Genomic DNA, 24,568 nt, shown 5'->3' with positions numbered 1-24,568 from the left:
AATGAAATGACCTCTGCAGTGAGTATGGTCATTTACTCTGAGATGGAAGGAGTTGGATAAATGTGAGTTTGAAGAGGCAGTGTTGTGATGTAGCAGCCATTACCACAATGCACGCTTTCCCATTAAGAAGCAGAGAACTGAAATACCCCAGGTAGGGATGTTAAATTTCATTATTGAAAGTTCATAATTGATTAGTTGATGGATTTTCCATCTACTAGTCGATAAGCAGGGAAGATGCAGTGGGGTTAAAAGGCTGGTGTGCAGCGGGGAGACTTGGCGCAAGCTAGAACACTTGATTTCCAACTCCTGCTAGGTTCTCCTGCTGTGCACCAGCCTTAAATGTAAAAAAGCTGGAGCGCAACAGGGACCTGGCTCTAGCTGGGAATCAGCTGTCCTGGCTTGCACCACGTCCCCCCTCTGCACACCAGCCTTTTAAATGTATTAAGCGGCTGCTAGCACTTAATACATTTAAAAGGCAGAGGCACAGTGTCTGGGACTGGGCACAAGCCGGAAATCAGCTGATTCCCAGCTCATGCCTGGTCCCCGTTACCTCTTTGACTCCCGTGGAGATGGTGCTGGGGAGAACCAGCTTTTAAGGTAGCTCCCCCCAGCACTGGCTCCTGCTCCCTCCCACATGCTGCCTCTGATAGAGGGCTAGTCAACTATCCAATAAGCTTTTGCTGCTTCCCCTGCTGACTTGAACTCTCAGAAATTACTCTGGATTTGCCCTATTATGACTTTAGAACAGCATATTGGGTCACTGTGTCACTAGGTTCTTTGTTGTGGGGGCTCGAGAACCCTCCCCTGACAGAGAAGGTTATTAGTTGTAATACATGATAGAACCTTCATCGAGAGGCTCTCAAAGCATGGTACAGACACTAGTGAATGCTGCCTTGCAGCTCTGTGAGCAGTCATGTTCTTATCCCACAATAACTGACCAGGAAGTTGAGATCTAGAGGAATGAGTGAATTTCCTAAGGTCACAGGCTGGAAGTCAGTGACAGCTGGGTATAGAGACCAAATTTCCTGATGCCCTCAAAACCCTTCCTGCCCCTCAAATATCACTTGGACTGTGAGATAACCTCAGCATTGCATTTAGTCAGGGCTTGGAAAAGCACAGAATTGGTGAGAATTTGTTGGGAATGAAGAAGATGGTTTTGTTTTTTATCTGGTGTATTTGCTAATTGAGAGGGACTGGCAGGGCAAAAAAATACACAGAACAGCTTCTTCTTTGCTTAGCCCAGTGGTACTTGCCAGGTAGAAGCATGTGATTATGGTTCATGCCTGTAGTAAACGTTGGACAATTCATCAAGGCTTTGTAAGAAGCTTTCGCCAGTAACTATGGTTGTGAACAACTTTTGCACAAACAATACTTAGCTGTGTGAAGACTTTGTTTTACTAGTATCTCTGTTACTTATGTGTCACTGTGTAAAAGAACGAAACAAACTTTGGTAGTGATACTGTAAGTGATAAAAGACTTAAAGTTTATATCTGATGCTTTTCTTATAGCAATATTGCTGTATTGGTATGCAACATTAGATATTAAAAACAAATAGTCATTAGTCAGTGTGACACTTTTTAGCTAGTGATGTCCAAATTAATTTGGCATTATTTGGAGGCCAGCTGTTTTGCTTTGCATTTTCTGATATGTGCTGTTACTCCCAGAGTGTTCAAGAGGGGAAAAAAAAAGTCTGTAGGAGGGAAATGATTAAACAAGCTTCAGCTGTTTTTTCCCCTTTGAATGGACCTCTTTCATCAGGATATGTTAGGACAAGTGCTTTTTCAAGCCAGGATATCAGTGGAAGACACAGTGTTCTCAAAATATCATCCAGTTCCTGGGTAGCATCAACGGACAAGAGATTTCTCTGCTTCTCCCAGAATATGCGGTCAATCTTTCTTTCTTTCTTTCTTTCTTTCTTTCTTTCTTTCTTTCTTTCTTTCTTTCTTTCTTTCTTTCTTTCTTTCTTTCTTTCTTTCTTTCTTTCTTTCTTTCTTTCTTTCTTTCTTTCTTTCTTTCTTTCTTTCTTTCTTTCTTTCTTTCTTTCTTTCTTTCTTTCTTTCTTTCTTTTTCTTTTAAGGGTTTAGAATAAAAAGAATGTGAGTTGAACAGTTGGTTATGAATCTTTTTGGTTTTACTGACTTCTGCCTGTCTCTTGAGCCAGCACAATGCTTCTGCTGTTCAAAGAAACCAAACCTGAATTAGTATGTACATGTCACTTGTTTTTTATTCTGCTACCAAATGTTGCTTACTAGGCTCAGCAGGTTAGGGTTTGTTGTGTCATGGCGGTGGGTATTGTTTTGTGTGTATTTTTAACAACATATTTTACAGAAACGCCTAAAAAAACCTCTAAGTCTGGTAGAAATAATGTTAACTGAAGTCCGGAAAGGAGTTTTGTTGCTATTACCAAAATAACATGTTTAAGAAGTGTGCTCCTTTTTAAGAAGCAATATAGAAATGAGTTGGAATGTACAGTTTTGTTTTGTTTCTATTTGTTAACTATTTTAGAACAGTTGCATGACATGTTAGAAAGTACAGAAAAACCTCTTGTGTGGGAAGCCTATGTTCTTGGAGTATATCTTTGGTACAGCATTGGGCAGCATTTGCATTTTAATAAACTCCTAAAATAAGTGTTGTCACAAAGAGGAGCTTTGACATGCTTATATACTGGATTACTGGATATTTGAAATCCATGTGGGGACATGAGAGTGGACAGTGGTAGAGAGCTGCCTTTTATTAGGCTGGGGCCACCATCCGGGAAATGTGCGTAATTTTTTTTCTTTAAATTATCTGTTGAATTCAATGAGTTGTTTGACTTCTCCACCGTCATTTTCATATAGATGAATACAATGCCACAGAAATAATCTCAGGCGGTTTGCCCTTTTAGTGGGACTTCATGCTGGTCCCGAAACATGGGATGATCTCATAAGCATTAGATAATACAACATTCTCATTGCCCTGTAACTGGAAATTCTCCTCCTTATCATAAGAGATGTGTTGATTGCCATTACTACAGCAGAGGGAAATGTCACAAAGATGACCCACCACAGCTACAATTACTAATGTGGGGAAAAGTCCTGTGTTCATCGCTTCATTTTTGTCTCAGAAAGAGATTTCACATCCATTGTTTGATCGGGGAAGTGTATTGTACTGTGCTCGTTTCCCATTTTTCAAAGGGAAATGTAAAGGAGTTGGATTATTTGACAAGTTTCTCAAGACAATAAGTCTTTGTATTTAGCTGTGGGTTATTTTAACTGTTCTTTCTTCTTATGTACAACTGGAGTAGGGCTGTGAACAAGTAACTGGTGCCTGGGAGCAGCCCCCTGCCTGCTGGGGGCAGAGGGCTGCTCCAGCCCTGTGCAGGTTGGGAGCCGGGCACGTGGCAGCTCTGCACATCGGGGGTGAGGGCAGGAGCCAGCAGCCCTCTGGGTTGGGGGCTGCTCCAGCTGGACTGGAACGATTCCATCTGGGATTCTGCTTAATCATTTAACAGGTTAATTGATTAACCAGGACTTTACAGCCCTAAGCTGGAGAAGGCTGAGTTGCAGTAACATGATTAACAGGTGGTACCTTTCTCAGCAGATCTGCTTCCAGAATGTATTTAGAAGTCAAAGCTGTTCATGTTAGTGATGCTTTTCTTATATACCTCTCTATTCTTTTTGCTGCTTTATTCTCCCATTAGTACAGCAGAGCCAGCACAGTTATGGCAGAAGGTAGCTGGATTCTTATGTGGTGCATGCATGATGAATGGAATTAACTAACTTTCAGTTGCAGAATCTCCTTCTGGTAGTGTACTATTGAGAGAGAGTAAATGTGGAAGTGCTGTTTTCAGTTAGTTCCCAGAGCGCAGCCATGTTGCAAGGTTCTTACAGGTCTGAGTGACAGAATTTTGGCTATTTTTCAGACCACTCAAAAGTGTATCTTTAAACCTGACCTTATTGAACTAGTGTGGGGAGCTCTATTCCCTGGGAGGGGAGATGTGGAATGCTACAATTCCATGTTTTTCACTAGGACATTTTTGCTTAGAATTGAGCAATAGAGTGTGAGCTCCTCCCTAGGGACAAAAACTTGAAATGAGGCCCAGGGAAAAATAGTGCAGATAGTGCAGGGCGCTTTGACCCAAGTGGGGTTGATTTCACTAATGTAAATAATTTCCTTCAGCCACAGTCTCATAAAGCAGTGTTTTAGCTTAGCAGATAATTGACAGTAATAAAGATGAGATCCCAGAGTTCTGTGGTATGAGACAGAGGCAAATTTGGGTCTAAAGTGAAGGGCCTGTCTTGTAAAGATCATTACTTGATGTCTCAATCTTTAGAAGAAATACTATGTAAGCAGTATCTGTGGTAACCAAAAAACCAGTTTAGTAGATATTGCTTTTCATTGTTGTGGGAAATGCTAACTTTAAAAATGGTCATTGATACAAATGGCAAATGCTCATCAATGGCAAATGCTCGTTACATCCTGCTAATGTGTAATTAGACTTGCTGCCATTTACTGTAACAGATGATTTTGTTACGAATGCTCTGAGCCATGTTCCTCTCAACTTTGGGGAAATGCGCTCATATCTTTGTACCTACTGGGGCCTGGCCTACCGCCAGAAGAAACTTCACATGCATGAGGACTACAGGATGAGGCACACTAAGAGCAAAAAAACCATTCTTTACTGTTGCATGGATTTCAAGGTCTCCAAGCAGTTTTGCATGACTTGTACTGTTTTCATTTAGAATGGATTTTTTTTTTGCCCTTGTATAACCTAAAAAAATGTATAATTTCAGTTTTATTGGTTTTTAATTTCCCCATTCCTAAGAAGTGTGTACTAAGAACTGACTGATTCAGTGCTTTACATTACTGGTTGTGGCAGAATTTTAACAGTTGCTGTTTTTTAAGTTGTAGAGTTTCATAATCAAATGATGTGTATATGTAAGTTAACTTCCAGCTCTGTAAGAGCTAGGGATGTAAAAATGTGGTTAAAAATGTAACCATGTAACAGCTAAAAACCCCAGCTGTTACACGCACTGCAGATTCTGTGATATAAAGCATAAAGCCTCTCCGGGAGTGGGGCTGGTCGCAGCCCTTGCTGTCCTGCTCCTAGGGAAGAGGCTTTGCTGTCCTGGAGAGGAGGCTTCACTATGGGTTCTGCAGCTGGCTCTATAGGAGCACCAGCCCGTTTCCAGGAAGCTAGCCTGTAACCTGCAGCGTGGGACAGCCGGACCTGCCACAGACAGGGGCTGGTCCAGTGGGCTCTGTGGGGCTGGAGCAGGCCCCTGCCCTGGGCAGGCGGGAAGCTGCTCTAGCCCCTACTGGTGATCCTGTTGGGTGAGACTTACTGGTTAACCAGTTAACCTTTTACATCCCTAGTAAGAGCTCATGGAAATAACGCCTGTAGTGACCAAGCATTGTAAGCCTGTTGAAAAATCATATACCCTCCAAAAATAACTCCAAAGCTTTTGAGTAGTACAGTTGCAGGGATGCTACGTCAGACTTGGGAAATGTACATTGTTACAGCAATGTCCTGTAATGTCTGAAGCTTGAGACTTTCCATCTAAATGTATCCTGACCCTGAGTGTTTTGCTGATGTTTTCCTTGGGTTGATTTCCTGTGACTTTTGTTTTCCAGCTTAAGTGAGAGCTTTTTCATGGTGAAAGGAGCAGCGCTTTTCTTGCAACAGGGAAACAGTCCACAAGCCCAGCGGAGTCTGCAGCATCCTCACAAACATGCAGGTTATTGATTAAATCACTTATTGAATAGCTTTCCTGTGTTTGGTTGTATTGTACATAGTGACAGATTAACAGAGTAATGAGGAAGTGGAGGACTCCCCCACTGCATTAGACTGGGCCAATGTGTAATCTGCTGAATACAACCAATCTTCCATCCCACTTACAAGGGAAAAAGTTGAATTGGAACAGATGAGTGTTGTGTCCAGATTTCTGTAATTTTCTTACATCTGAAGAAGTGGGCTGTGCCCACAAAAGCTCATGATACCATCTACATGTTTTGTTAGTCTTTAAGGTGCTACTAGACTATTTGTTGTGTTTTAAGTTTTTCTCTTATAATTGTCACTCATTGAAGTTGAAAATGGTTCTCTATGAACATCATAATATTCAGTACAGGGTTCTTTACTCTGGGACCTTTGAGGAAAATATGAGCCACATGAGGCTCTTGTGAAATGCCATCCATGTTTTCTGTCGTCTTGTGAAAAGAAATGTCTATTTTTTCTGCTTTACTAATTTGGCTAAATCTCCTTTGTGTTTGCCTCTCTTTATATACCAAAAAGATGAGCTCATTACACAGGGCAGTTCTATTTTCTTGATACAGGGGGTCCCCGCTGTAAGTCGCTCCTGTATACATCCATTCCACGCTAAAGTTGTTGATAATTATAGGAACTGATGCGTTATAAGTTCTCCCATTCCCTGCTATAAGTTGTGCAAAACCCAATTTGCTTAAATAGAAGTGAGCTGCAGGGAAAAATATTCCCCTCTTTCAGTTGTTTCACTATAAGTCCAAGGTTTTTGGAATATATATTGGACTTATAGCAGGGACCCCCTGTAAATGGTTTTATCTTCTGTTTGGTGGGCACGGAAGCCTTGGCTCAGTAAGGTACTGTCAGCCAACCAGGAGGAGGTTGCTCTAGCCTTCAGGGCAGATTGGGCAGCAAGCCTAGTGACCCAAGCCAGAGTATAGTCTGTCACCAGAGCTAGGATCAAAACTGGAGGTCAGGAACTAGATACCAGAGCCTGGAAGTCAATCTGTAGTCAAGAGCCAGAGTGAGCAGGGTGTCAGGCAAGGAGGGGCTCAGGCAGGGACAGGCCAGAGGCAAGACTGAGCATAAGGGAGGAGCAGCAGGGACAAGGTAGCATGGGGCAGGCAGGAGTGTTGAGAAGCCAGGAAGCTGCTGCTGCTGGTTTAGGAACCAGGCTGCTGGCCTCCCCAGACATTCAGGTGACTGTCAGGCACCTCCTCAGTCAGGTGACTGTCAGGCACCTTTTGCAGGCCAGCTGTGCTAATGAGGCTGCCTAGAGACTAGCTCTGCCGCAGGCCTTGATTCCTGATGAGTCTGTAAGCACGGGACCAAGTGTATAAGTGATCCTTCTGAAGTCAAATGTAGTGCTTAAAATTAGACACACACGTTGCTGAACATGGACACGAGAAGGGTCAATTTTATTGAAAAAATAGCTTCTTCATATATTTTTATGCTATGTTATAATCTTGACTTTCAATAAGAGATATAAATGGAATGTTTGGGGGAATGCATGATGGATGTATAATTAAAAAGCAACATCAACCAAACAGTCTCACTCCTCTCTACAGATTTTCCAGTCTAGTTTTTTTCCATAGGTAGTAGATGGAAAATGGAAAAACACTAATGGCAAAATTGTGTTATGCAATGAAAATGAGACATGAGCAAGGGTTACCAGAACTTAATTTTACTTTCTCTTTACAGACTTCGATGTGTAACCAATCTGATCCATGTGCAATAAGGGTTTGAGTAGACAGAAGGAAAGCTTTTTAGCAGCACATAAGGGCCCCAAATGAACTATGGGTATAACAGTACTGTATGGGATTGTGGACCCTCATGTGCAGATCAGCATGCTGCATTTGGCGTGTACATCCTTGGGATTGAACTGAAAAGAAAAATCACATTTCTATGAGGCCAGTGGCCAGTACGTGGTGTTTCAAGGGTTGGCAGCCCCTTTACCCTGTTAATTTAGCTGGCCAGTTTTGGAGGGAGAAAGGGAGACGAAGCACTTTTGTCCCCATTTCCATTACCTTTGTTCAATGGAGACTAAGAAAATGCAAGAATGTTGCTTATTGAGGTTCACATCCCAAAAGAGAGGTAACTAGTTGCATTAGTACTTGGCTAGTCACTAGTTGCTTTAGCCGAGCTGCCTGCCCAGCTGCTAATACACTTTAAATGCAGAGCCGTAGCAGGGGTAGGTCCCAGACCCAGCACGAGGTATGACTGAGCTGGGCTGCTGGCCAGCCTGCTAGAAAATCTGCTGGCACAGTGGAGCAGGGGGCAGGGAAATGCATGTATTCTATAGCATTCACCTATAAGCTTTTGCTTATCAGTTAATCAACTAAGCGATTACATCCCTACCAGTCACATTGTGTGAAGGAGCATGTGGGAAAGGCACAGTGTGGTACTGTATGTCCGCTGCTTAGTAAACACTCAGAATAACAAAGAACATGTTTGAATGCCAAGTTTGGCGTTTGGTCTCTCAATCTGTCGGCAATTTCATATGCCCAGCAAGTCTTCTATGGGAGGAACTGTGTCTTATATAGAAAGCTATGCTTGCATTATCAAATTATTAGTCAGGGTCATTTTTTATTTTCAGATGTATGACTTCATTCTTTAACCCATTTTTACCAAATAGGAATGTGTCATCTTCCATAGATTCCAAGATGCCGTTGCATGAATGGTACTAACTACATTAGGGTAACATGTTACTGTAACCTCTGCTGGGTCTAGACCTGCAGCCTGCCCACATACAAAACTCATATTGTGTTCCAAAAGGAAGATGGCCTGAAATTCACAAATGTATTTAATTTTATAGCCTGAATCTTTCAAGAATCTTTAGTTTCCCCATTCTCCCCTCCTAATCACTTACCCACAAATTGTACTGGTCAGTGCAAGATGTGATAGCTGTGAGACAAATCTTGTTGGTTATAATTTAAACCAGTAGCAGAAGTGCATTCCTTATGTATCTAAGGAACACCTAATGACAAAACGTCCAGTTCTCATGACAGGCCAATTAGTCTTGTATCCAGAAAATTCAGTTCTGTTATCATTTTAAGAATTCTCTGAGAGTATGAGGCTTGAATGACTTCCCAAATACTCTCTAGTTTACAGGAATTGCAAGTTTCTGAGTGGTTCTCAAAGTGGGGTCTGCAGTCCACTAGTGGTCCATGGAAACCTTTCAGGTGGTCCCTAGCTCAAGCTCAGCCCATCCTTAATCCCCCCGCAGGAGGGAGCCCACACTGGTACTTCAACCTTGAGCCCTCCTTAGGTTGGAGCACCAGCACTGGCTTCCTGCTGTGGAGAAGGAGCCCTGAGCCTCGTGGGGCTCCTCATTCTGCTGCTCCCTTTCCGCCCAGTGGGAGCAGTGGGAGGCTGTGTTACATGGTACCTGGGAGCAGTGGGGTGTGTGAAAGCAGGTCAGTGTCCTCCCTTTACCTTATGCCCAGACTCTGCACCCTACCGCCCTCACTCCCTCCACTGAGACCCCGCACCTCCAGTCTGCTCCTGTGCCTTTCCCCTGACCAGAACCATTCCCCGCCCTATTCCTGCCTCTCCCCCCTGGCCAGACACCCTACCCCTACCCTATTCCTGCACCCTACCTCCCACCCAGACCTCACCTCTCACCTCCTCCTGTACCCCACCTCCTGCCCAGTTCCTGCACCCTCATCCCACACACTGAACCCTTCATTTTGGCCCTACTCCAAAGCCTGGGGGGGGTCCTCAAAATCCATTAACCTAGAAGAGTTAATCTGGCCTATGGGAAGCCCTGAACCTCAGTCTTCCTTGTCCCTTCCCCTCGCCCCATGGGGCTGGAGCACCAGAGGAGTGAGGTGTCTCAGTTGGGGGCCACATCAGTAAGGGTTGGAGGGAGGGGAGTTGGAGGGGTTTTTATGTTTTGTGTATGTGTGGTTCCCAACTGATTTTTCTGTAGGTCAGTGCCCCGACCCAAAAACGGTTCCCCACCCCTTCCATAAATAAAGACAATGTTGAAACCTTTTGTATTGGACAAAAATTAATATTTTACTTTATTTAAAATAACATCAGAAAATTAAATCACTTAATCTGTTTAATAATTTCAATTATTATTTCCTTCCTGCTGGTTAAATTAAACTGTTCTTTTAGCTACAGCACTAGGAGAATGACTCGGGCGTAATTATATAATTAACGTCAAGTTTCCATTAGCAGCTGGTGGTCCGAGGAAAGGTTTGTGTTGACCCGGGTGGGCCATGGGCCAAAAAGTTTGAGAACCACTACTCTATACGTTCCCAATCATCTCTGCAGGTGACTTGCCCCAGCACCTTCAAGTGATGATCAACCTTCTGCGCTGTGAGGACAGAATCAAATTGGTAAGAGAACCTACAATTTCTTCCCTTCTTTCAGCTGGAGGAGTCTGAAATAGTTCTGTAAAATAGCATCATGATCAGGGGTATTTCTAACAAGACCATGCTTCTCTTTTAAAGTAGGTAAAGAATCTTTTATTAAAACCCTGCCCATTTGGGTAATGCAAACAGCCACCAATCTGTAGAGAATATGAAATGTCACATCAGAAGGGAAAGGCCTGAATTACCCCGGGTAGAGTCACTGCAACACTGCATTGTAAGAATCATAAAAAGAAAGGGATGGAAGAGCCCTCTTAGTGCCTTCCTAAACTCCAGTTGGTACAATTATCAACTTTGTTACTTAGTCATTTTTTTTAAAATCCCATTTATTTTCCCCTCAGATGTCCCCTTGTAACAAGTTTCAGAATGGTCACAGGTAATCTAGGCAAAGAAACTGCACTTCCACTGCATTCCTTCCCTCCATGCCTATTAGGCTTTTGGTTAAACTAGCAGTTAAATGTGTGCAAAGACAGGATGGACCGTGTCTTTCTAGATGTTTCTCTAGCAGCTAATGCCATGGAGCCCGATGATGATTGAGGTGTTTGGGTCTGACTGCAATACAAATAATGAACTCTAATGCTAATGGTAATAATGATCATTGACAGCAGATTTGCAGAGCTATGTTGCCCTGTTATAGGCTGTGCGCTTGGAAAGTGCGTGGACAGACCGAGTCAGGTACATGGTCGTTGTGTATAGCAGTGGGCGACAAGACACAGAAGAAAACATTTTACTGGGAGTGGACTTTTCCAGCAAGGAAAGGTAAGTCTGGGATACTTCTCTTGTGGCACGGTGTTACGACATCTCCTAGTTCATATAAAGCGAAAGGACATGATGTTTTAAAGGGTTTCAAGTCACTGCAAACAGATCCGGGCAAAGTACTGTGTGCACAATCCTTTATAGCTCTGTGGTATCTGACTGTCCTGCAGCCAGTTAGGTAGTGAAATGTCTAATGGCCCCCAGCTATGTCTGCAGTTACTTAGAGCTGCACAACTGGAGGATGCTTTTTCAATCAGGACCAAAGTGGTGTTAATGTTCCAGAGCTGGACAGTGATTGATCTGGATGAATTTCTAAGTAATATAAAGCTACTGCAAAGAACAAACACACTCCTACTGGTGATAGATTGGGGATTTAGGTCTAGCTATTTTCTTGCTTGAGTTCTTCTGGCTGGGATATATTTTCTGACAAGTATGCTTAATTTTCCCATAGCCCCATGAAATATTAAGTAATTTTCAGAATCTTCATGTTCTTCCCATTTTATAGATGAAGAAATAAAGACAAAGAAGTCATTACTTGCCTCAAGGACACAAGCAGAGTGCGTGGTAGAGAATAAGGACACTTGATTTTGTCTAAGGACCAGCCAAAATGCAGGGCTTTTTTAATGTTTTCCCTTGTCTTCTAAAAAATCAAGAGTGGATTTTTTTATGGTATAAATGAAGAGGGCAGATATGTGTTAGGAAGGAGTATATATATACAGTAAGAAAATGTTTCCATTGACAGTAATCCCATTGGTTACATCTGGCTGTGAAGTTCTTTCACACTTGCTTTGCTGCTATGCTTCCATGTTGTTAAGCACCGTCAGTGGGGTAAAGGAGACCTGCCCCATCTCTAATGAATGGAATATTCGTCTGCATTATAAAAAAAAATAACCCAAGAATGTTTGCTACATCTGTCCAAAACTAGGATGGACTAGTTTTGAAATAATTTCTGCTAGTGGTTACTAGTGCAAAATGAGGAGGCTTACCTGGGAAATAGTTCTGGAAAATATCCCAGAGCAGCCCTGAATTCTGAGTAGGACAGTGATTCCTGCGAGAGTAGGGGAGCTGAGAGAGCCGCAGGTGTAGAAAAGATCATCAAAGAAAGAATGCTGAGCTAGCAGAGACTTGTGCATTGTATGGGAGCTGGGAGCCATGCTCAGCAAGAGTTAAATCGGGTACCCAAGGGAGGGAAGAGAAAACAAGGAAGGGCAAAGGAGAACTGGCAGACGACAGGGCCAAGAAGATAATGAATATGTTGGTATCACCTGAGAAGAAGCACCGCAATTAATGAATAACTGTTGTCAGTGGAAGAAATGGTGTGCTCCATATATCAGTGGGCATAGGAAGGACTAAGGAAGTTTATGACTTTAGAGATTAGGTTAAAGAAAACCTTTTTGTACTTCAGTAATGTCCATTTTATCCCAGCACCCTGGGTCTTATGTTGAAGATGGAATAAAGGTCAATGACTGTCACAATTCTGAGTTATTAACATGGGGCTTTTGTACTGATTCCTGTTTATATGCTTTTCTATGAAGACTGAATTATGCACTGCCAGTGTATGCATTGAAATGAACCTGTGGGCTGCTTTGATCTGTTTATCAATGGTTATGATTTAAAAATCATTTTGAATTTTTTACACACCAGCTGCCATGTGCATGCTAGTTTCCTTTAAAGCATAATATTTTGGCAGCTTACTTATTTACTAGTTTAAAGCATCTGGTCCCCATCATGGTCTAGTTTTCTTGACATATTTTTTTTTCTCTTACAGTAAAGCACTTTTTTGGATTGGGTAAACTCATAGGACCCCTTAGCTCCTTCTTCCAGTCAAAATGATTTGATGAAAACCCCACAAACCACCTTTTAAGGGTCCATTGTGCCCTAATGTTACGCTTATCATTGGAGGGGTTGAAACTCTGTATCAGACAACAGGACACACAGTGGGCTGGAGTACATGTGATGCTCATTTAGGGAATTATCCCTTTTTGGGGCATTTGGTGGGGAAGATACAGTAAAGCTCAGAGGTGGAACTAAGATAGAATCTGTGGCTCCCGCTGGGAGCAGGAAAGAGATGCAATTTGTAGCTGTTGCTTATAAAAAGTGGCTCCTCTATCACTGAAGAACAGCACACTGGCATCAGAGCAGCTCTGAAGATTTTCATGTGTGGCTGTGCAGTGTGTGTTATACCCTGTATGTATGAGTTTAGATGCTGCAGTGAAAGTTGCTAGAGGGGAGATGAGGTTTTTAAATGAAGATAAATAGTATTCAGAATTTACTGGGAATTAATAGTGGAAAATAACCGTGTTGTGTCCAGCATTTGAACTGACAACAATAGCACTGAATGCTGTCACACCTTTTTTTTCCATGGTAGTAAAAGCTGCACTATCGGGATGGTCCTGCGTTTGTGGAGTGATACCAAGATACATCTTGATGGAGATGGGTATGAAACAAAAACATTTTAATGTCTTGAGGAATGAATTTGAGTGCCATAGAGAGCAAGACCATGGTAGCTGAGATCTGAGCCCAGAGGATATTAATGTTGATTTATTTTGCCCAGTTAGAGAGTTATTTTAAGAACATGTGCCCTTCTTAAAGTAAGGGAAAGTTAAAATTTAGGTTCTTTCTCCTCAGTCCATTTGATTGATCATTTATTTTTGCTTATTGCTACCTTTGTGCAATCTGATAGAATGGGTTAGATCTTATTAATGATTTCTTAAAGCAAAATACACAGTATTTACTCATTGCAGTGCACTTGCACAAACATTTCCCTTGACATTCTTGTTTGCAAGAGCCATGTTAGATCATCATGTCACATAAAATCCCATTTATGATTCTGGTGAACTGTTCATGTCAACCCACACCTACTGAAGTGCCTTTGACTGATTTCACTTTGCGGTATGAGCATTACTGTCTTAGCAAGAAAACTGGTGCTTTGCTGAATGGAACATCGAATGTGTTGTATGATTTTTCCTTCTTTCTCTTTTAGTGGATTTAGTGTGAGCACTGCAGGGAAGATGCATATCTTCAAACCAGTTTCTGTGCAAGCTATGTGGTATGTATGTTGCTGATTTAATTTTATTAAAAAAAAATAATTCGTTGTTTTAAAAAACCAATACATTTAGTGTTTTACATAGCTATTATTTAGTGCCTTTAGAAAAAAAATATTTTCTAAAAAGCTGGTTGTCTTAGCAGGTAAGTATGGTGAAAGGAGTAATGAACATGCTATTCAAAATCATTCCAAATGATCATAGAATCATAGAATCACAGAACTGGAAGAGACCTCAGAAGGTCATCAAGTCCAGCCCCCTGCTCTAGGCAGGACCAATTCCAACTAAATCAACTCGGCCAGGACTTTGTCAAGCCAAGACTTAAACACCTCTAGGGATGGAGACTTGACTACTTCCCTAGGTAACCCATTCCAGTTTTTCACCACCCTCCTAGTGAAATAGTTTTTCCTAATATCCAACCTGGACCTCTCCCACCACAACTTGAGACCATTGCTCCTTGTTCTGCCATCTGTCACTACTGAGAACAGCCTCTCTCCATCCTCTTTGGAACCTCCCTTCAGGAAGTTGAAGGCTGCTATCAAATCCCCCCTCACTCTTCACTTCTGCAGACTAAACAGACCCAAGTCCCTCAGCCTCTCCTCATAAGTCATATGCTCCAGCCCCCTAATCATTTTGGTTGCCCTCCGCTGGACCCTCTCCAATGCGTCCACATCCTTTTTGTAGTGGGGGGCCCAGAACTGGACACAATACTCCAGATGCGGCCTCACCAAAGCTGAATAAAGGGGAATGATGACATCTCTGGATCTGCTGGCAATGCTCCTCTTAATGCAACCTAATATGCCATTAGACTTCTTGGCTACAAGGGCACACTGTTGACTCATATCTAGCTTCTCATCCACTTCTCATCTAGCTTCTCATTCAAAATGATAAATCACATACTTCTGTTGAGGGCAGCTATACACTCTCTCGTATAAGCACTGCGGGAAATTACATGAAATAAAATGTCTGAATATGAGAGTATGAACATGTAGTTGCTCAGGCTGCAAACCTCATACTGACTCTGCATATTTTTGTAACTAGCTAAAGAGGTCATCTCAGGATCCCTCACTAATCTCATGGAATTTCTGTTGCTCTTTATTGATGTAGTGTTGCCCTGGAGTTCCTGTTGTCTGATAACTTTCCATGCAACCAAGAGTTTCACTTTGCAGCTTTTGATTATGTTGGCTGAGCTTTTATACTCACACCCTCCCACATACAGAAATGTCCAAACAGCAAAATGGAAATATTTGAAAATCATGAAATTCCTAACTACTGTGACCACAGATTACCTTTAATGGTGGTAGTTTTTAAGGAACTTATCCAGATACATAACAGAATGCATATATTTTGGCACATACATTATGCTGGCTGTGCTGGAGTTGATGAAATGTAAGCTCTTGTAACATGTAATAGGGAAGCAATGTGGATATGGGAAAAGATGTAATTTTAGGGATTATTTAGTACATAAACAAATAAGCCCCTTGTTACTGCCATTGTAAAAATATGTTCCTCTGGTTAGCCACTTCAGATGTGGTTAATGTGTTTAGTGTACAGGCAGTCCCCGGGTTACATGGATCCGACTTACATCGGATCCCTACTTACAAACGGGGTGAGGCAACCCCGCACTAGCTGCTTTCCCCCAGCAGGCCAGGGAGACGCGAAGCTAGCGCCCCTCCCCCAGCAGACCAGGGAGACGCGGAGCGGCTTTTCTCAGCAGACACCTCAGCTTGAGAATGAAGGACTGAGGGAAGTGAGTTGTGGGAGAATAAAACTGAGCTCTGGAGAAATGTTTGGCTAGAGTTTCCCCTACAATATGTACCAGTTCCGACTTACATACAAATTCAACTTAAGAACAAACTTATAGTCCCTATCTTGTACGTAACCTGGGGACTGCCTGTAATATCATCTTCACAACTGAAGGATTTTTTTTAAGTTAAATGCTATAATTTGCAAAAAGAAATTACCTAATCTGGACTCCATTTTTGGTGTGTGCCAGGGACTAGGAATGCTATTAAACATGCCTTTAGACTTCTTAGTAGAGATAGTTTGAAGAGTCCACATTTTTACTATTTTTTGGTCTGGGTTTTTAAGTTGGAAAAACAATTAAGTCCCAGCGGCCTTGTGCTGGTCTCTTGCATGGAGTGAATTTTGTCCTGTATTGAGTGGTTACCAGCTCTTGAGAGAGCATCCAAACCCTACTGTTTAGTGTTTGTGATATCTCTGTTGGAGGACAGAAAAAGCAAATCTTTTGTCGTCAAGAAACCACACCAAACATAATACACTATGTTGAGAATAAGTCTTCACTGAAAACCTTCAGGGGCGTGGCTTCTGTGCGCTCCTACTTTCTAGGGTGCTCAGATTCTCCTCTTCTTTACTTTTGAAACTTGCAGGTCTGCCCTGCAGATCCTTCACAAAGCCTGCGAGGTTGCACGGAGGTACAACTACTTCCCAGGTGGAATGGCCTTAGTCTGGGCCACATACTATGAAAGCTGCATCTGTTCAGACCAGAGTTGCATCAATGAATGGAACACAATGCAGGACCTGGAATCGACACGCCCTGATTCTCCAGCATTATTTGTTGACAAGTCAGTTCTGAGTTTCATTTTGAATCTTTGTTCACTTCACTTTGTTCACATTCTCCCTTTCAATTCTCTGATAGTTTGATCACTTAACAGTTGTTCACACATAGTTTTGTAAAGTTTTCCTCTATAATCAGTGTTAGGTTAATGAACTTGAATCCTTCCCATCCTTTCTCCATGTAAAAAATACCGTGATGCATAGAGTATTCCTGGTGCCTTCTGCCTGGCTAGATAGTTCCTTTAACTTTTTTTTGCAGGCCAACTGAGGGGGAAAGAACAGAGCGATTCATTAAAGCCAAACTCCGAAGTATCATGATGAGCAAAGACTTGGAAAATGTGACCTCCAAAGAAGTAAGCAAATCTACCATTTGCTGGCTTGTGATCATTAGGTTCCTGTTGTGTAGTAGAGTTTGGGAGGTAGCATTGTGTAATGGTCAGAGAGGATTGAGAGTTAGAACACTTAAGATGTATATTTACACTGTTGCTTACATGATTCCCTTGTTCTTCTTGGATAAATCTGTTTTTTGCCCCTCTGTTTTCTCATCTGTAAAATGAGGCTATCATCAACCTACCAGTCGGAATTCTTTACATTAAATAACTGAAATATTCAGATTGGAGCTCCTAGAGGAGTTCCAGGTATAATGAGACCTGAAAACTGGCACACAGTGTGCCCTGAATATGGTCTTGATTGGAATTTTCTACAATAAAAATAAAAAAGCTATACAAATTGTTTGCTAGCATTTCTTCTTAGGCTGCCCCCAAAATGCTTAGATTATGCCCCCTGGACCTCTTAACTCCATTCATCTGAAGAAGTGGATTGTGCCCCCAAAAAGCTCATGATACCATCTACATGTCTTGTTAGTCTCTAAGGTGTTGCAAGACTATTCGTTGTTTTTAAAGTTTATTCTGTTGTAGTACATACTTTGTTGTAATGTAGAAAGCTTTGGTAGGGTTGGCTTTTAAAAGATGGCGGTAAAGAGGAAAATCTACGCACCTTACAAATGTTTGCCTCCTGACACGTTAAAAGTGAGAGAATTAAAAAGATCTGGTTCCCTTTTCACAATGATGCTGACATTTTTTGCTTCTTGTTTCTTTGGTGCTAGCACAGTGCTGGGTGCTCAACACTTCAGCAAATACTTCATAGTGCAAAATACCATAACAGATTTTTTTTTTGTGCATATCAGGTTTGGTATGAAAATTTATTTATTCACGTGCCCTTTTACTCAAGTTATTTGTCTCTGAAAGCATTTATGTATTTCTCTGTGGACTGTGTACGCACGCTCGCTCTCTAACAAATATGTATAATTTATTGGCACCTTCCTTTTAAAAGTGGAAAACGTGCCGAAGAGCCCATCATCTAGGTATGCGGTAATTTCCTAAATGGCAGATTTTGTCCTCTTCTGCCTCACAGATACGAAATGAGCTGGAGAAGCAGATGAATTGCAACTTGAAAGAATTCAAGGAATTTATAGACAATGAAATGCTGCTTATTCTGGGGCAGATGGACAAGCCATCTCTGATTTTTGATCATCTGTATCTGGTAAGCCACGGAGTCAGAAGCTGTGCTGGACTTGAGAAGGGGGCATCAGTCAAACACTAGCAGCCACTGGGTTCAGGGCAAGCTGTGTGTAGCGTAGGCTGCAGTGGAGAGAAATACTAACTTGTGACATTGCCTGATGTTGAGCCTTTTATGAAAGGAGACTAAAGGCATCCTTTCTTTCCTCTCTCTATGTTGCTTCCAAAGGCTCACATCCTGCCATTGCTTTCTGCTAGCTGTGCCTTTATTCCGAACACAGTGGGCCATGCTGAGGTGCTAGCTAGAGGGACAAGGGGGCTTTCTGAGAATGTGCTGCCTCAGTGGTCCTTTCCAGGCCAGCTCAGCTCAGGAGCAGAACACTTCATGGGTGTAGCATGGTGCTGTTCTAAGGGGGCTGTTTGTTTCATCTGGACTCCTCGAGCTGAGGAGCAGACCAATGTACAAAGGTGGGAGTGTTTGATTAGGGCCTGCTTCTAGGCAAGAGAGGGACTTGGCTGAATAGCATTTTGCTTTTGTAATCTGCTACATATTTTGAAGCGTTTGTTTGTTTGTTTGTAGATTTGTTTGTGCAAAATAAATTCATACTTTGACATTACCTACAGATATCAAATTTTGCATGAACAATCCTGCCACTTAAATTAGTTGATGGCACTACTTTTTACACCGGATATATTGGGTGAAAGTTTAAATAATTGTTTTTGTTTTTCATCAGAAAAAAATCATATCTATTATGTCAAAGTTCAGAAAAATATTTGCTAATAAAATTAATATCGAGTCACCTATTCAATTATCATTTTAGTGCAAATAAAATTTTTAGTGTTACGAATCACAACCTAATTCAAATTTGTTGGGGAAAGAGTAATGGAAGCTTTACGAGTTTCTGATTCAAATTTACTATGTATGTTAATTATTCAATAAAATGAATAATGTTTGAAGTTGAAATCCTACAAATTTAAAACTGTTCTTTTACTTCCCTTTTGCAAGCACATTAATAAATTCTATTGCACATTTAATTTCTTGAACTTTCCTATAAATGTAGTCTATGCAGAATGACTGCCCAATCAATAACGGGCCTCACCTGCTGGTTATAGGTAATTGGCAAGGACTGCAATATGAGCATAAGAGCTTTTTATTCTGATGGAAAGAAAATAAGAGGTTGGCAGGGATTGATACAGTATGTGGGGAAAACAGCTCTCGACCATGTCCTGAAAGCAGCTCTGAGGGAGTATATTGTCAGTCCCTTTTCACAATTTATTCCCGCTGCTGTGACTTTTCCTGTGTGCACTGTAACCTGTTGCCCTGTTTTGGAAGCTAAGTAGATATAATGAAAAGTGTCCCAGCCCTTATTGTGCTTGGGTTTGTTTGGTTGGTGCACTGTGCACAGCAGAAGCTGCCCTTTATGGATTTATTTATTGTTTATAGGAATAGGAGTCATTTTTATTGAAGATGAGGTAAGAACCTACATCAGGACACTATCCAAGTATACCACTTTTGTGCCCTCTGTATTTTTGCTTTGCTAAATCAAAGGTAACAATAATGCACTAAGAGTCCAAAGTGCCTGTCACATGGCAGGCTTTTTGTAAATAATCAGTTTGAAAGGTGATTTGCTCTTTTAGTCTTTAAGGAGGCTCACAGTCAGAATGAGTCTTTTGCCACTAGATGGTACTCTAGGCAAAACTGGGAGTTGCCAGTAAACAGAAAGACTTAATTGAAATGGGTGCCGTTGTGTATGTTGCAGCAGTGTCATCTTTTCCATGATAGATGCAAAGACAATGTCGATAGGCCAGGGTGAATCGTACAGTGATTTAAAATCCTATTTGTCCTCTATGCACTCTGTTGTGGGTGTACCCTTGCAATAACCTCTCCCAGGGCTTCTAGGGGCCTTTTCACCCACTCACCTAGCCTGAGACTCCATGGTACTTGTGTACGAGTCAATTTATTTTGCCAAGTGTCTGAATAGTTTTCCTGTGCAATTTAGATTTGTTATTGAAACCAAGGAATGCACAAACCAAGGTTTGTGATGTGCTGGGAGCCACCCTGAGACGATCTGACTTAGCCCATGCAGGCAACCTAGCAGTTCCAAAGCTGCTAACTACCAGCCCAGCTTGGATCTGAACTGACAATCTGGGCATCCTGGCAAGTAGAAATGGATTTAATCTGTTGCAAGGGAGACGTAGCTTAGATAACTAGTGAACACTTTCTACTTATAAAGGGAGTTAAGCTCTGGGAAGGCTTCTTAGGAAGGTTGTAAAGTCCCCATCACTGGAGATTGTTAACAAGTTGGACACTGTAGCTTGAAATTCCCAAAGTTGCAAAGTGCACCTGTCACAGTTGACAGGTTCTTTCCATTAGTGGCTACTACATAAGTTATTTAGCAGGTGGGACTGATGAATCTCGGGGATAAGAACATATAACTGGAAAAGACCTCAAGAGGTCATCAAGTCCAGTTCGCTGCCTTCACGGCTGGACCAAGCACTGTCTGTATCATCCCTGATAGGTGTCTGTCTAATTTGCTCTTAAATATCTCCAGTGATGGAGATTCCACAACCACCCTAGGCAATTTATTCCAGTATTTAACCACCATGACTGTTAGGAAGTTTTTCCCCTAATGTCCAACCTAAACCTCCCTTGCTGCAGTTTAAGCCCATTGCTTCTTGTCCTGTCCTCAGAGGCCAAGGAGAATTTTTCTCCTTCCTCCCTTCCCCTTGTAACATCCTTGAAAACCGCTATCATGTCCCATCTCAGTCTTTTTTCTAAACTAAACAAGCCCAATTCTTTCAGCCTTCCCTCATAGAACATGTTTTCTAGACCTTTAATATTTTATGTTGTCAAAAGCTTTATTTAACATCCAGATACATCAAAGCAGTAGTGCTACAGAAAAAGCAGCAGATACATATAATAAGAGAGTCCGTAGTTTTGTCACACTGACAAATTCCTGAGGCATATGGCAAATTCAGCTAGAAGAAGGCAATCAATGGAGTGCAACTGTATGTGGAAAGTAACAGTCCTGTTTACATCAACCTCTCATCCTGATGTACCCACGAAGGGTTGGGTACACACTTTATTTAGGCACCTCTCCTCTCTTACACCCACATAGTTCCAAGACCAGATCTGATGGTGTTCCAGCCCCTTCTCCTATGTTGTCTTGCAGGAAATATTGACTACCTATAATTAACTTCTGGGTTTGACCTAAGCTATTTGCATCATTCCCTTACCCAGTACATTCACTAAGTCATTGCAGTTAGCTCCATGGATACAAACACTCCATCAAATCCTCCATAAATTCACAAATTTAATTTATTTTTGCATCTTTCCTATTCCCTTTGTTTGTCCGAAGATGCATATTGCTCATTATTCTGAGTGTTCCTCCATGTGCCTTTCAGTAGTCTTGATTTTTGTTCTTTCCTGTTAAAAGCACATACTAATATATAACAGCCTAAATCACAAATCAAGTGAAGAGCCATAGGGTGGAAACATAGGAATAGTCTAGGCATACTTGCATCCTTCCTCTGCACAGGGAGATGGATTGGATGGCCTCTTGAGGTCCCTTCCAGGCCTCATTTTTATGATTCTGAGATTGTAAGCTCTTCGGGGAGGGGCTTTTTCTTTGTGTATATACAGCATTTACTATAGTGGTGCTTCCATTTTGTTTGGGCCTCTGTGTGCTCTGTGATATAAATAATATCGGCTTACTCCTGATTTTAACTTTTTCTAGGATTTCTTTCTGTAGAATGATTCCTCTGTCCCTCCCACTAACTTTCTCTTGCCTTAAAGATACTCTTAACCTTTTATAGTCTTGGGTTGGAGCTACTCGGATCAGCCCCGTTTGGTTGCCAGGCTGAGGCTGCAGAATACCTCTGCATCATTATTCAGGGCCCTGGGACACCATGCCCTGTGGTACTCTTTGCAGACACCATTACCTAGGTTTCAGTTCAGTGCTTCTGAGAAACTATTGCCTACATTCCATGGAATGTGGCATTTGGGCAGTGAATGTGCAAGTGCCCTGCAGAACGAAAGCTTATATATTGTGTATACGTCTGACTTTGTGTCCTAGGGGTCTGAGTGGAATGCCTCCAACCTGGAAGAGCTTCAAGGCTCAGGGTGAGTACTGGACCTTTCCGCTACTTGATGTCCGCTCTTACGCGTTAGACACTTAAATCATCAAATCACTTGATTTAATAACATGTTCTGGTGTCTTGTGACATGTTAGATGATCCTTTCAGGCACTTCCATGGATAGGGCACAGGACCTGGGCACTTGGATTCCATTGGACCAAATGCTTCCTCTCTTTTCCATCACAGTTTTCCCACCTGCACAAGACAGTCTTTGTCCTCATTTATAAAGTGCCTTTATATCGAGGGAAGTCATATCCTGTGTAGGATTCTAGTTAATCCTGAGCAAACTCATTACTGTCTGAGGTGTGAATTCCCAAATACTTCAGAAGATTACACATTACAGTATTTGGGGTAAAGCTCTTATCTACGTGGTTCAAAACTCTGTGGAGATGAGCAGAGAGTTGTGTGAATTGTTCTCCATTCTACTAGTGCAGACAGGTGGCTGCAGTATTATCTTTCAGTGATCTCTCACCACTAAACCTTTTTTGGCTTGATTTGCAAGAGGGAATTTTGAGTATAAATACTCGCTGTTTGCCCAGGACACATGTGGGCCCTTATTATGAGGCTCTGAAAAGTTATTGCTCAGCAGCAGGAACAAAGATGTTTAAATTCTAGTCCTTGGGAGCAGATGTCTGAACACTTTTGAAGAAGTAAAACAACTAACATGTTAATCCTTTGATCTGTAGTGATGGCACCTTGAAATGCCATTTTTAAAAGTTAAAGCTAGATAAATCTTTGAGTAAATATCATGTGCTATTGATTTGTCTGAATGACATGAAATAACTTAATATGGGCATTCTTTCATTCTCTCCTGGTCTGAGCCTGTTTTATTATAAAAATCCTGCTGTTCTATCCTGCAGAGGTAAAATAAAATTATTCCACTTTAATTCATATTTCTGGTTGGAAGGAAAGAAGAAAGGAATTGCAAAAGCACAAGACAGATTCAGGACTCCTTGGTTCTATGATTAGCACTGTTGTTGATGATTCACTGTGAGACTTGGATCAAGTTTCTCTATCTCTCTCTGTCCCTCATTGTAGAGTGGGCATGTCCCTTTCCCTCCGTGCCCAACTTCCCCACCTTTACCTGGGATCATGATAGTTACCAGCCTGTGAAGAGAGAGGAGTTAGGGAACTCAGTTCAGCAAGCCCTCCACATGTGGAATTCCAGCTGATGTAATCAGAAGCAGAAGGCACAAGTTGGGGCTGTTGATCATTCCATGCAGTTAGAGCACCTGTATTACATTGGGTTATGAGTGGTTTATCGCTTGAATTCCAGTTCCTCTTTCATAGTGATAATTAAGCTCTCCACCTTTGTTTCCCTTTGTATCCTGCAGCATCTACTACATTTTAAATGTCACAAGGGAGATCGACAATTTTTTTCCTGGTCTTTTTGCCTATCATAATATTCGGGTGTACGACGAGGAGACAACAGACCTCCTGGCTCACTGGAACGAGGCATACCATTTCATAAACAAAGCAAAGTAAGTGGATAAAGAGGAGTGAGTCAGTGCTTGGGGCAAGAACCTGTCATCAGAATCTATGGAGCAAGGGCGAGTTCTCAGGTGACACTAATGCACATCAACCTGCAGGGCGTGAGGGAGCTCATGTAAGGATGGTGTTGGGTCTCACCATGCTGCTAACAAGCAGTTCAGCAAAAGATCCAGAACTGCTTACAGAAACTCATTTGAAACCTGCCTCCCTCAGAATGATCAGTCACAGAGCTGTGGTTCCTGTTTCTGGGCAGATGAAATGAGAAATGTATTCAGTATAAGGATGTTAAGAAGTGGGTAATTGACTGACTGTGTACTCGGTACAGTTTGTATCAAGTACATGGTTAGTTGATAAGGGGCCCTGCTGCGGTTATTCAGTTTAAATGTAGTAGAAACCAAGCACACAGGTAGCCCAGCTCCTGTTACATTTAAACTGCAAAGATGCAGCAGGGGTAGGTACCAGATCTGGCATGCCAGGACCTGGACCTACCCCGCTACAATTCTGCCTTATAAATGTAGTAAGAGCTGGGCCATTCTTATTACATTTAAAAGGTAGAGGCGCAGCAGTCAGGGACACAGTGCGAGCCAGGACTGCTGAGTCACAGCTTGTGCCAGGTCCCAAACCTACTACTGCTGCATTTAAAAGAGGTACTACATTTAAAAGGAAGAGCTGCAGCGGGGTACATCTGGGACCTGGCACAAGTCGGAACTCAGCTGTCCCGGCTTGTCCTGGGGCTCTGACCGCTGCACATCTGCCTCCCCTGAACTTCCCCCACATGGTAGAGACAGTGCTGAGGAGAACTGGCTTTTAAACTGGCTTTCTCCAGCACTGGCTCCTGCTTTCCCCCCCACCATGGCCTCTCATATATAGGCAGCAGGTGAGGGGGGAAGCAAATAGTCAACTCAACTACTCTTACATCCTTAATTCAGT

The 24,568-nt window shown here is 42.1% G+C and overlaps 1 protein-coding gene across 7 annotated transcripts in view; it reads left to right on the top strand.

Moving 5' to 3' along the window:
- Nucleotides 1-24,568, top strand: part of SSH1 (slingshot protein phosphatase 1) — a 77,981-nt gene that overhangs the window by 37,206 nt on the left and 16,207 nt on the right. For 2 of the 7 annotated variants that reach the window (XM_075898779.1, XM_075898780.1), the window contains exons 3-12: nt 5,614-5,717; nt 10,019-10,083; nt 10,754-10,875; nt 13,241-13,309; nt 13,856-13,921; nt 16,307-16,501; nt 16,753-16,846; nt 17,907-18,035; nt 22,087-22,133; nt 23,482-23,628. In XM_075898779.1, the coding sequence (XP_075754894.1) occupies nt 5,614-5,717; nt 10,019-10,083; nt 10,754-10,875; nt 13,241-13,309; nt 13,856-13,921; nt 16,307-16,501; nt 16,753-16,846; nt 17,907-18,035; nt 22,087-22,133; nt 23,482-23,628 (1,038 nt within the window). The other 5 variants (XM_075898784.1, XM_075898781.1, XM_075898783.1 and 2 more) reach the window with 5 other exon arrangements.

This window comes from Pelodiscus sinensis, chromosome 15, assembly GCF_049634645.1.
Source record: "Pelodiscus sinensis isolate JC-2024 chromosome 15, ASM4963464v1, whole genome shotgun sequence".
NCBI classification, from domain to species: domain Eukaryota; kingdom Metazoa; phylum Chordata; order Testudines; family Trionychidae; genus Pelodiscus; species Pelodiscus sinensis.
This window is presented reverse-complemented; position numbering and strand designations above follow the sequence as displayed.